General features: G+C 44.7%; 1 protein-coding gene across 2 annotated transcripts in view; it reads right to left on the bottom strand.

Moving 5' to 3' along the window:
• HMCN1 (hemicentin 1) overlaps positions 1-11,703 on the bottom strand; it is a 1,785,366-nt gene extending 1,773,663 nt beyond the window's left edge. The window contains exon 1 of one of the 2 annotated variants that reach the window (XM_069641364.1): positions 11,175-11,703. In XM_069641364.1, the coding sequence (XP_069497465.1) occupies positions 11,175-11,460 (286 nt within the window). In that variant the 5' untranslated portion in view covers positions 11,461-11,703. The remainder of the gene's footprint in view (positions 1-11,174) is intronic. The other variant, XM_069641365.1, reaches the window with a different exon arrangement.
• Between the last annotated feature and the right edge of the window lie 1,582 nt (positions 11,704-13,285).

Raw genomic sequence — 13,285 nt, 5'->3', positions numbered from 1 at the left:
TTATTTGGTTGTTTAATCTCTTTTTGGTGGCCACCGTGACTTCTCCTGAAGCCCCTGCCCCCCGTCACATCCCTTTTGACCTTATATAAGGTATATGGTTTTGGGAAGGCCCTAAGGTGCGCAGTGCCAGGGTTGCCTCCCAGGCTCCCATTTTTACCCTAGGGTGAATTATCACCAAATAGAGGTTTTAGAGAGTAGGTTGGTGGCAGCAATAATTTCGTTTTGGCTTCATCCAGGGTGACATCCATTTTGCCAGAATTGGTAGCACAATGTTCCTTTTTGGTGGTAGACATTATGGTTCCAGTGTTTTTTCTTTTAATCCTGCTCTCATCCAGTTTGTGTTTCTGGGTTTCCTTTGTTGTAGGTGACCATGAGATGGTCTGAAAATGGCCACTCTGACCGTTCTGACTCTTTGTGAGTCCATCATTGCAGCCTCCATATATGTCCCAATTAGTGTATGCCAGTATGGGTCCCTGTGCTACCCCTCTCACTTCCCAGGGATGGCTAAGGCTGAGTGGCAGTCCTACTGACCAAACATTATGGTTGGTCCTCTGACCTTTTTGCCCTGAGCCACTTTTAGTAATTGGCTCAATGGCCTTTGGCCAGCCCCTCTGTGCACCAAGATTGTTTAGGCTTTACTCTGCCCCCGTTGCACCCTCTTGGTTTCCTGTTCTGCAATAAGGAGAAAGCTGATCTGCTGAACTGGTGGAAAAGAATGTCACTGCAATTCCGACCGTGTTTGCCATTTTAACCCTTACCTAGTCCACCTTTTAAATATTATGTCCAAATATACAATTAAACTAGTTTTTTTAAATATTGTTTTATTCAATGCTAGCTGTCCCGGCCACGCTTTGCTGTGGCTCAGTCTGGTTAAATGGAAAAGAAAGAAAAAAGAAAGTGCACGTTAGTAATATGTTTAATTTCACAATGCTTGTGGGTAGTTTTTAAGGGCTCTGGCGGTTCTCCAAGTTGAGGCAGTTTAATTTTCCCAGCGGCGCAACACATTCCTTTCATTTCTCCAGCGGTTCTCCAAGTTGAGGCAGTTTAATTTTCCTGGCGGTGCAACACATTCCTTTCGTTTCTCCATCAAATTTCAGAGCCTTCCAATAAGGACACACTTCAGTCATTGGCCCTCATTACGACCTTGGCGGAGGACCATGCTGCAATTAGCACCATGGTCCATGGCGCTAAGGGTGCAATTCCCCCATGGTGGTTGGCGGACTTACCGCCCCATTCCGACCTTGGCGGGGCGGTAAGTCCCCAATCCCCATTTTGCCCTTCCCCATTCCCATTCTTGCCCCATAGGGCATAATGGGAGTGGGGAAGGCGTTAATTACGCCACCGTAAATTACGGTGGCGTAATTAACATCAAGGTTCCTTAGCGCCATGGATTTTAACGCCTGCAAAAAGCAGGCGTTAAACTCACCATAGCGCTAAGGGACCTCGTACTCAGGCGGTAAGGGTCGGCGAAGTTTACGCCGGCGTAAACCCCTTACCGCCTGGGTCCTAATGAGGCCCATTGTGCCGATGAGAACATGCCGGCTTAAACTATATCTGGGTTGTACCGGAATGCAAGGTGATCATAATTGCGTGATTGCTGAGCACAGAGTCGTGTTTGACGCTCATCTGCTCAGCCACTCTCGTTCGAAGCAGATCTGAAGCTGCAGAACATGATCGCCGTGCTTGCAACCGTGCATCCTAAAGTCTGGCTGCACATCGCTCTGCTGCTTCCTCGGCACATATTTGAGCCAGCGTGTGTTGCTTTTATGCCACGTCGATCTGCTGCTTCCTCTGCACTTATTTGAGCCAGCGTGTGTTGCTTTTACGTCCAACAGATGGCTCTGTTTTTCAGGAAAGGCGTGTTTTTACCTGTCACAGGTGTGACATCTATGTATAGTAGGTATATAAAAACACAGACCTATTCGAATGAAACCTTGTGTCAAAATTTCAAAGAAATCGGTGAAGAACTTTCAAAGATTTAAGGTTTTGAACAAACAAACATTTACATTTTTATTTATATAGATACTGCACATCACGGTTCCCAAACTACTAATAAATAACAAGACTAATTGCCAAAAAATTAAATCAGATCAGAATTGATGTTATGTGCAAGTCTGCTGCCATACATACCAGAAAAGTCCAGAAGTATGTCTGGCTGTTCCTCTAATAATCCAGAGTACTGATGAATAAAATCAGGTTGAGAGCAGGAAACATTTTCTGTTCTTTTTGTAAAAATTGAATCAAGTTGGAATTTGCTATTTTGGCACAAAGCACATTTTGTAGAACTTCCAGACAAATTGAGATTTGTAAATAGAGAATTGATTTCTTGTTTTCGATTTAATGAGCTTTTGTAAAAAAAAAATTCAAAATCAGTCGTTGAAGTAATTTATTCTTTTCTGATTAGTTTTGTAATTACTCAATTGGTTTTAACAATCAGAGCCACCATTTTATGTAAAATGAGGGTGAGTCAAAATTGGATATTGAGGCAAATGTTGAAGTGAAGTAATTCCAATTTGAATTTGGGTGAATTAAATTTCTCTACAACTAACAACCGTATTGCAGAAATATTTTCAGAGTGCTGCCATTAATAGGATGCTCAATGATCCAACTCTTTAGAAGTCCGGTGAAAATACACTGTAGTGCTCTTATATATGCCAAAGCTCAGCTCAGAGTGCTGGCCTGGCAATTTTCACATTTCTATATCAATTTCCACATTTCCAAGTTAATTTCCTATACGATTGTGTTCTCCTGGGAGACCTTAGGTTGCAAGGCAGCCTTTTCCCTGTGCATGCCTACTCGCATGCCTTTGTTGTCTCTTCTTTTAGCAGCAGCCATTTTGAATTCTAGTGTGTTACAGCTTACTGTAACGTGGGGATATTCTCAATTATGAAATTTGTTATGCTCATTTTTATACTGAGCTCAGAAAATAAAACGATCAATCAATGTAATTAAAGGTTTGAATTGCCTCCTTGAGGTGCATTGGCAAGGTATACCATTGCCACCTCAAAATGGTAAATAAATTGTCATTATAATATGCTTCCAGAAAATGACCATGTCAGTTTCACATTTTCTCCTGTAAAATTGTCTTGCCAGTTTTAGAAAAACGGACCCAATTGTGCCCCATTTACAAAGGATATCATGCTATGGTCTATAATGCCAACAAAAATGTAAATCAGTTCCACGACTTGATACTTTGAAGAAATGAACTAAGTCAATATAAAACACGAATAAGTCATCAGAAGACAGAGAACTTCTGAAGACAAGAAGAACGTGAAGCAGATGTTAAAATCAGGGTCGGCAGGAACTTCTAAACAGAGAGAGGAAAGAACAGAATGGGAAAGTCAAGAGGACAGAGGTAGAAGAGGCCAACTGCAGCTTGAGCAGGTCTTCAACTGAAGCAATGCCATCTTCGTAGGTGTTCTGCAGAAGATGCTGCCAACATTTTATATCGATCATTATTTTTGAAGACCTCCTCCTTTCGGCATGACCTGATCTGTCCATTTGATTGCATTGCATCCCCATCAAGCAATGGTCATGACGTGCCGCTTTGTGCATCAGGGGGTGTATGGGTCATTCCCTGCATATCTAGCCCATCTGTAACCATCTCTGACAGCCATCAAACAACCTGGCTTTACATTCCTTTAAGTGCCACTGTTTTGCTGAGACATCTCTACCAATGATAGAGTTTTGCCTATCCCTTGCATAGTCATGTCATGTCATGCTATGTTACTATGCCTTTATACTACACAAATTGGGGGAATTCAAACCATAGTCTACTAGAAGAAAAAGAATAATAGGCAAAAGATCAAAAAATGGGAAAGCGAGAAAAAGATTTTACAAAACCAGGGGGGCGGTGCAGTAGGGGAACAATGTTTTGTAGTAGGATAAATGGGTGAACCATGGTTATGGGGGGGTGAGAAAGGAAGGTATGAGGTTTTGTGTTATAGGTATTGTATGGTGTCTCCAAAGCAATTTGGATGAATTGTAATTCAGTACAGGGTATAGTGTTGGATGCGTGAGGGACTTGAGAGTGTGCTCAGACAACCTGGGGAGATGGGGATATTTCATATTTTGTGTCACAGGACACGTTGCAGAATGCTTACTCTGGGCTGCAAGGTCTCAGCCGAGTTAGGCCAAGCCGAAGAATGGATTGTGTATACAGGTGAAAGTTGTTGGTAAACCAACGGTAGAGGAATGGGATGCCAAAATGAATATTGTACGGTTTAAAAAGCCTAGCACCGTGTGGTTAGCATGAGATAAAACAGCAGTAAGAACTTTAAACTGGATTCCTTAGTGTTCGAGCCATTTTGACGAAATCCATAACAGGCAGTAAAGAAGTGATGGCCCTAACTGCGAATGGCAGTGGCCTACATTTCAAATATAAAATGATGACACCGCTCTCTGAAATATACGTATATAAAATGAAAAGTCCAATAAGAAGCGCTGCCATCTTCATGGATCTCTAAGCGCCAGACTTCCAAGTAAGCAACATTAATGTGAATGGTAATCTCCCCACATAGGTACAAATCCTAACACAAACCTCATGAACTTCCAAATAGATGCTGGAGAAAGGCAAACACCCACTTCCTTTTTGATGGGAAGTTGTAGGTTTCAGTTAGCTGTGACCAAATCATTGGTAATGCACTGCTTTGCAACATGATCTTCTATTTTGTCTCTTTATACATATAGTGCTCGAAAGTGGCTCTGGGGTGGCACGAGCATCGCATGAACATAATAACATAGGGGTCATTCATCTAAAGAAGGAAGTGAACAAAGGGTAACAAAAAAACAGATCTGTTATTTCATTGAAAGGATTTCATCGGATTCCAATTCACCGTAATTCTTTTTACCACATTTTACTATAGGGATGACCCCCTGCAACCATCTCTGCCTCCATATAACTTAACCTGTCCCCCATCTACATATTATCACATAGCAAATTGGCAGGAGTTTACATGGGTGAACAGATTTTTTGACAAACCGAATTACAATTATAATTATTTTTACTATACAATTTGTATCTTTTACTACGAGAATTAATTTGCTATTGTTATCTATCAATACATTTTTTTTAAAATGTCATTAATTTTTTCACAAGTTTGGAGTGGAAGGACAGAGGATATTTGCAGGGTTAAAAACAGAACCTGTGGGTGATGAGGAAGATGACGATGTATATAAAGAAGGCATTAGGAGGATAGTTAAGTGGTTCTCCAACAAAGAGAACACAGGCCTACATAGGATAATGTTTCAAACCAGGAAATAAGGGAATATAGATAAAGCCAATTGATGATTATGTCATCCGGGTATGAGAAATGTCAGGGCTAAGTGAATTTGGGGACAACAATGAAAATATGACATGTGACATGCTCACAGTACATATCAACAACAGGAAGCCACAGGACAAATACATCTCGAAGAAGGAGTTGACGCTAGATAAGACAATCTACATATCTAGATCCACGGAAGAGACTTCAATCAGGTGGAAGGAAATGGTGAGAAGCATGCAGAGAGGTGAAGTGCATGTGCTCCAGTACCGGAAAGGTTGAGAAACAAACAGATCAGAAAATGATGCTAGAGAAGAGAGAGACAAAATGGCAGAACCATTGAAGTGCCATATGTGTGGCAGTAGAAGACACTTGGTAATGATGCAATGTGCCCAACCAGAGGCAAGGATCATCTGCTTATAGAACCCAGGGAATCGGATGGCTCCTATAGCTGGAGGAAATTATCTCACCCTGATCAAGGTCTCACCAAGGTCAAGAGTCAAGAGATTAAATAATGTAGATGGTAAAATGCAACCTTGCTTCAATCCTTTTGTACATCATAATTTCCTCCGTTAGCATACCCCTTGGGTTTCGTCTCACTCGCAGTGACATGGAGCTAGAGAGATCAACCATAATTTCCACCAACCAGGATGCGCAGCTCCAACTCACCAGTTTATACCACAATAAAGTGCAGTTGATTGAGCCAAAAGCAAGGGCAAAGTCTATAAAGCCTACATAGACTGATGTACCTTCCGAGAGCGCTCTGCTCTTCAGATGGTTTATAATAAATCCATTTAGTGCTGTACCTGAGCCTTTGACAAATGCTGCTTGATGAATATCAAATTTCGCCTTCTCTTTCATCCATTTCTTTCACTTAGATAGAACAAAGGAGGAGAAACATTTTCCTGGAGCATCCAAGAGGGAGATCAGATGGTAGTTTTTAGGTTTTGTCCGATCGCCTTTCTTAAACATCGGGACTACTACTGCTAACTTCACAAAACAGAGGAACCGCTTAATTTTTCAGCACTTGTTTAAAAAGAGAAAAGAGAAACTCTGTCCATAAATCAGGACAATTTTTCAAAATTAAATTAGACAGGCCATCCGGTCCAGGCACACAGGTGTTATTACTCTCCTTAGTTAAATTTAGGATATTATTGTTGTCATAGTCACGATTCCAAATTGCAGATTGAGCAGAAGGCATTAATTGGATCTCCTGCAAACCTTTTGCAAAGGTCTTTTCAAAGTAATACACCCACGTGGCCTCAGAGACCGGATCGATGTGAAGGGCCAATTGCGGCATGACTAGACCTTTAATCAACTTCCAAATATCAGCTGAACGCTTTGACGCAATAGCAAAAAGCATCTCAGAGTCTTGCTGTGTCAAAATTGCTTTATGGGAACATAACCAGTTCTTATAGCATAATTTACATGTTGTAATACTCATAATCTGCTCCCACTTTAATGGTTTCTCCAACTGCCTTATACCAGCACTAAGTAGTCTTTCTTTCACTTCCACCTCCTGATCAAACGAATGCCTATGCTTATACTGTGGCCTAAAAGTATTTAATATCAGTGCATATTGCCTTGGAGCATCACTGAAAGAGAAGATGGGTGATGTGAACATGTGGTGTCATTAGTTTCAAAAGCACTATCAGAAGCGGAAAGAAACTATTCCACAATTGAAAAGGAAATGCGAACCTGTGCGTGGGCGGTGGAATATTTCCAGATTCCGTTTGGGGAACAAATTTTGATTTAGTGACAATAACAAGCCACTTGTACACATGCTAAGCCCAGGAGGCATGAATACCAACAATTAAAAGGTTGGCACACATAGCAGCAAAATTACTGGAGTACACCTATGAGATACTACGTATTCCTGGGTGGAAGAACTCCATCATTGACCACATGTCCAGACTGCCAGAATTAGGAGGAGAGAATCTGATGTTCCTACATCATGAATGTATAGCAGCATCTGTGGAAGACCTAGGGAGCAATGAATGCCTGGCAATGAGTAAACAGTTTTGGGAGATAGACGTTACCAATGTTGAGAGCAGACCCACAATGGTGAATTGGTTAAAGAATGGGAATGGTTGGCCTAACGACAAAAAAGTCCCTGGAGGTAGGCGACGAAATATATGAAGAAAATTGTTCCGTATTCAGAAATGACAAGGTGTTACCGCCAACAATGAGAAACGCCATACTGGATAGGGCTCATTCAGGACCTCTGAGGAGTAACGTGACAAGACGAAGTATTAGCGAATCCTACTGATGCCACTACATAAAGAACATGTTGGAGTCGTACAAGGAATGCTTAAACAGCAACAAGCATCTGAAAGTAATGCAAGCCCCTCTCCTACTCACAGAAATTCCCCATCGAGTATGGAAAAAATAGGAGAATGTATTGGTCTGCTAGAAGCCATAAATGTGGAACGCAGGTATGGCATTGTGATTGTAGACTACTTGTTGAAATGGATTGAAACAGTATTTATCCCAGACATTACCACAAAGACAGTGATTGAATTATTGAGGTCACTGTACTACAGAGAAGGATTGCCAAAGGAACGAATCACTGATGATGGAATTTCAACTGATGTTGGAAGAGATGGCCAGATTTTTCGAAAATAATATAAAGCAAGTTAAAGCAGAACTGTATCATCTGGAAGCGAATGAGTTAGTTGAGAGGAAAAATGGTTTCATAAAGGGAGCCCTTCAACATGGTTTGATTTGATTTGGGATTTATAATGCGTGTATTGCAACGGAACCAAGCGGCAAGCTGCATCTAGGGGCAGATTTGATTAATAATACATGAAGCACTATATCAGCTACTCAATGTCAATTTACTCGAGTACATTTGTTTAAAGCTGTTTCCTGAACAAAGCCGAAGATTCAATTTTCCGTAGATGCAACGGAAGACACTTCCAGGCCCATAGCCGTCCACTGAGAACCTTCTGGCCCGGCAGCGAACAGATTTAGAAGGAGGAACTACCAAAAGGTCTTGATTCATGGACTGTAATGATCTTGTGGGGTTAAAGGTCTTGATCTTTGAGATAAGGTATGGTGGTGCTAGGCCACAAATGCATCTAAAAACAAGATACAACCACTTAAACCAGATCTGCTGATGGACTGGCAACCAATGAAGTTTCCTACGAAACTCTGAGACGGACCCTTTCCACTGCAGATCAGATGTTTCTCCAACTTGCCGTGGTATCAGGCGTGGACCCACTTAAAACTGATATGGAAGCAGTTGCAGCCCACAGACAGACACCCAAATGCTATCTCGCTGTTCCATATGTTCGGAGGTAGGAGTCCAACATCCAAACTAGTGACCCCATGGCTCAGCAGCATGAGAGCGGACCAGACTGTAGACATGGAAGATTTAGTACGGAGGATCAGAGAATTAGGAGAAGATCAGAAAGGTATAGTGACTTTGCGATGGATTGATGCCACTGAATCATTTCAAGAAAAGGAGGTATGTGGAGCGCTCGTCTCACGAGACTGGCGAGCCTGCCGAGATCTTACGAGACAATGCCTGGACGAGTGCGTGCCTTGCGGGAGAAGAAGGCACAGAGGAAAGGTGAGCTGTGCAACAGACACTTGTCGGGGGTGCTCCACATTACATGGATACAAGGATATTCATAGAGATGTATTATTCTGTAAATAATGTACTGAATTTAGCAAGTTAGGGATGATTAAACCCATTGCCTCTCATAAATGGTAACGCCTCTTATTGGGGAAATCCAGAACACAACAGTTCAATTGCTGCCACCTAGGACATTCAATGCACCCCACCAGGGTGCCTTTTAGAGGTGTATTAAGTGCTAAAGGGACTCTCTGGGCACCACTATACAGAAAGGGTACAGACGCTGACTGAGACTCCCATTCAGGGGACCTTAGAAACTTTTCAGAATGAGACTCAGGGGTGTTAGCCTTTAAACAGTAGCCGTGTGACTGCAGCAGTTGCCCAGAGCACTCAAGTTTCTCGTGGTCATGAGTGAGAAGCCCACCCAGTCCTATTTTTTTCAATTTGAATGTTTACATGGGTAGTTTTTTTCTTCCCATTTTAAATTTAGGATAACTACCAGTCCTAGAATTCCAAGCAAAACCTGGACTGGATGGCCTTCGCACGCATGGCAATGGGAAGCGCGAGAGCTGTGGTTGCCTTGACAGTGTTTGTGCAAGCACACCCTACACCTAAAACTTTGAGGGTCTTGCAAGGTTGCTTGATGCTCGTGGAGGCCTGGAGACCCTTTCAAAGAATGGGCAGCCACCCCCGGCATTGTGCGCGTTCCCGTGCTTAGGTGCTCACACCAGCTGCAAACACCAATTCTTTGGAATTCTCAGGTGTGCACATGGCGCAGAGCGTGTGCGCACACGCACTCCGACCCTGTGCGCCTTTTTACGCGCACCTGGAACCCAGTGTTTCAGTACTCGCGGTGCAGAGTACTATCTCAACCCAGAAATTAGGTTGATTGCCATCATTGCATGGACACAACACAGTCTCCCCACTCGTGGTCCTTTACTCTGAGAAACAGCTGTGTTTAAGAAGCAAATATTGACCAGACTGAAGACGTGTGCACTTACATAATAGATGGCATTATTCCCCAACTCGGTGGCATTGAACACTTCAAACGCGGAAGGATGCCCCCAGAACGGCCCTATGATAGCTGCACACTGGTTACTTTCGGTCAGCTTGCCGGAGTATACTCCCTGCTCGCACAACATGCCGGTCTATATACTTATCCTATTTCGAATCCATGGCATTATTCCAGATAATGATATCACCCGGAGGAGCAAGTGACAGCGCATCATAGTGGCACAGGGAACGTGGTACTGTGGAAGATAGCTCGTTGGGTTAATGCGCTATGGGCAGTTAACGGCAGGTCCTACGTGTGTTTACTAGCAGGGATAAATCGTCTGTAAATGAATCAGTGGCTGACATAACAATAATAATAATAATTAGTATTATTTAGTGATTTATATAGCGCCTCGTGACAGATTTCTTCAGCTTCTGCGTGCTGTAATAGTCAAAGTCACTATTACTAAACAATCATGGTGAAGAAGTGCACTTAAGCTATAGGCAGCCTCGATTGTTACAGTAGAAGGGCGACGCTGAGAGGTTTGAGTCAAAAGGCATTATAAAAGGTGGCTGTTTTTTTAAGTATAAAATGATGCATGATAAATGACCAACTATTAGCATCAGGGGTGGGCCTTACAGCCTGCTCGGGTGTTATCGCCGTAATGGGTGTGCTGTCATGGTTTACAGGATAACATGAGAATGTGTCGGAATTCACTCACCTGTGATTAAACGAACATGACCCCCGCCCCCACTGCCCCCATCGCAGTGTTTTGTTGTTGCTGTGGCTATACTATGAATACATCTCGCGTACTTCAGATCTATCACGTGACCTGTGCTTCTCATTTCGCCTCCTTACCGGCGGAAGGCAGCAACATGAGGCAAGTAAAGCGAAAACAGGAACGGTACCCCGAATGAGGCTCACTCGGTTGCCAGAACTACCCAACCCGTTACAAAGCACATTCCTTTGCTTTTTTAGATGTGCCCTCTGGGACGCCGTACAGCATTTTAGTAGCCCGCTGTCCGTCAATTGGGCATCACCCAGTGGCACCGTTATCCCACTTGACCAAATTGTAGAATCCCGCCAAACCACTCAGCCCCTCTGTTTTCGGAGTCCCGTGATCTAGCGAAATTAAGAAGTGCTTAGAAACGGGCCAAGCCCAACATTTAAGCGCTAAATGAAACTGCCTAATTACGGTTACTTGATGCCGGCATAGCCTGCCTCTCGGGGATGCTCGTGCTCTGCCCCGGGTAGCCTTGCTTACACACACAGCGGCCATGCACGCACGTTGAGTGAGCCGCACTGCGCACCGAGCCGCCTCTAGGCGCTTCCTTACCTGGGTCGTGGAAGGGAACCAGGGCAAAGTTGTAGAGCGGCCTCTTGGGTCTTTTGAGGGACGTTTCCAGGATTTTAGAGGCGCCCTCGATAACCTGCACCAGGTCATCATACATGGAGCCGGTCACGTCAAAGACGAAGGCGAGGGTGGAAGCCCCCTCGGGAATCAGGGCTTCGGGTTCTTCCTGGGCGCTGGCATCTTGAGCCGGGCTCCGGGGTGCAGCGGCCAGCAGCAGCAGCAGCAGGCAGAGAGGCGCGCGCCCCTCAAAGGGCCGGCAGCGCGGCATGTTTCACCTCGCCCTCACAAGTGGCTAGCCTCGGACAAGCATCAGAGAGTGTCCGCCGCGGCCACACAGCACATCTGCGCCCTTGTTTAAAAAGCTGCTGCAGCCCCAGAGCTCAAATGTAAGACTTTCTAGAAAAAAGGGGTCTAGGGGCACGAAGTCGGAGTCTCGTCCAGTGTGACTTCCTGAAGAGCTGTCTCTTTCAGTGTCACTGTACCCCCGTGTTTATTTCCTCTGCGGGGCAGAGGACGGAGGCAGCACTAAGTATACCCCCTTCTGTGAGTCCCTCCTTGGAAGGGCTGGCTCAGGATGAAACTTAAACCATTGTTCTCCTCCAAGGACTTGCAGAGGTGTGCTGCACCCAGCGAGGCTCTCTGGCGCCATCTACCGCATCCTGTCAGTAAGAGGCTTGCAATGAGACGCGCACTCCACATCTCCGCTCGAGACCTGCCATATTTTGTCCTAGCCTTTCAGTGAGCTTTCCACAGACCCTTCCTTTAGTCACAAGGTAGCGCCAGTGTGTGACGCAATGACTACTGCTCTACAGGAGGACAGAGATGACCAACGGCGAAACTGCCCACTCAGCCCCACACTGAGGGAAGGCCCTAAGATTTGTGGGCGCTAAGTGGCAAACGATGTGTGGGCCCTGCAGTTTGTATATATGGTGACATATACGAGGGTTATGTGTCTAAAGGAGACTGTATTGTAAGGTGCACGCTCATAGGAGACTTGACCTGCTCGCTAGGGTGTATGGTACCCTGGTTCTCTTCACCCCCTGTTATTTTATGTTGGGTGTTCACCAGTGCTTTAAGTGGGATTAGAAATTGACGGGGGTCTCTGTGAGGGTGTGTGGCCTAAGTAGGGGTGTACTTAGGCCACGCCCCCTTCCGAGAGCCCCCTTCCGAGAGCCCCCCTCCTCGCCTAAGGGGTGGGGGCCTGCTTAAAGAAGCAGAGCTGGGGCGCACTGTCACCTTACCTCTGATGCGCCCAGACCCTCCTTTTAAACAAAAGAAGGGGCTAGGCGCAGCAAAGGTCTGACACCAGTGTGCCCCAGCTCACACCCAGCAGGCAGCCTTGTCATTTAAGGAGCCTAGGTCTGCCTGCTGCTGATGGCTCCATACTCTGTCAGGTATGTTAGCCTTCCCTTGGGATTAGTAGTTGTAGCATCAACAGAGGGTCGTACAAAAACTGCCTTAACAGCCTCCCACCAGTTGCTTCTATTCCTATTCATGGCATTGAAAGATATCAACATTTCACTCTGCATTTAAAATTGACATCACAACAAAATGGCGTCCCATAGTGAGTCTTTAATACTGGAGGGGATCATGGAAGTTACATTTAAAGAAGTTGCCAAAAGTAAGACAACAACACACTGTGTGATTATCCCTACAGTATATGAATGGTCCCTGGTTTTTTTTAACATATGTGGCATATTGGGAAACTCCTGGAGAAGCTGGCCTTCCCCCAGCTTACTTCACACACTGAACTTGTTTGCAGTCTCCATGACCATCAATCTGGATTCCAAGCCTCTAGAGGCACAGAAACTGCTCTTCTGAACACCCATGAAGAACAGCTTGCATCTCTGGATTATAACTCTCCAGCTGTCCTCATTCTACTTGATCTCTCCTCTGCCTTTGACATGGTCAACCACTCCATCCTCATAAAATGGCTCCATGAGACCCTGGGTATCTCGGAGTGGGCACTGGACTGGCTGACATCCTTACTAACTGACAGTACGTCCCAGGTTATTCTGGGCACCTTCTCCCCACCTACCTTCTTCTCCACCTGTGGTGTCCCTCAGGGCTCCAACCTTTCCCCCTAGCTCTTT

Source organism: Ambystoma mexicanum, chromosome 1q (assembly GCF_040938575.1).
Source record: "Ambystoma mexicanum isolate Mex_15411 chromosome 1q, UKY_AmexF1_1, whole genome shotgun sequence".
NCBI classification, from domain to species: domain Eukaryota; kingdom Metazoa; phylum Chordata; class Amphibia; order Caudata; family Ambystomatidae; genus Ambystoma; species Ambystoma mexicanum.
This window is presented reverse-complemented; position numbering and strand designations above follow the sequence as displayed.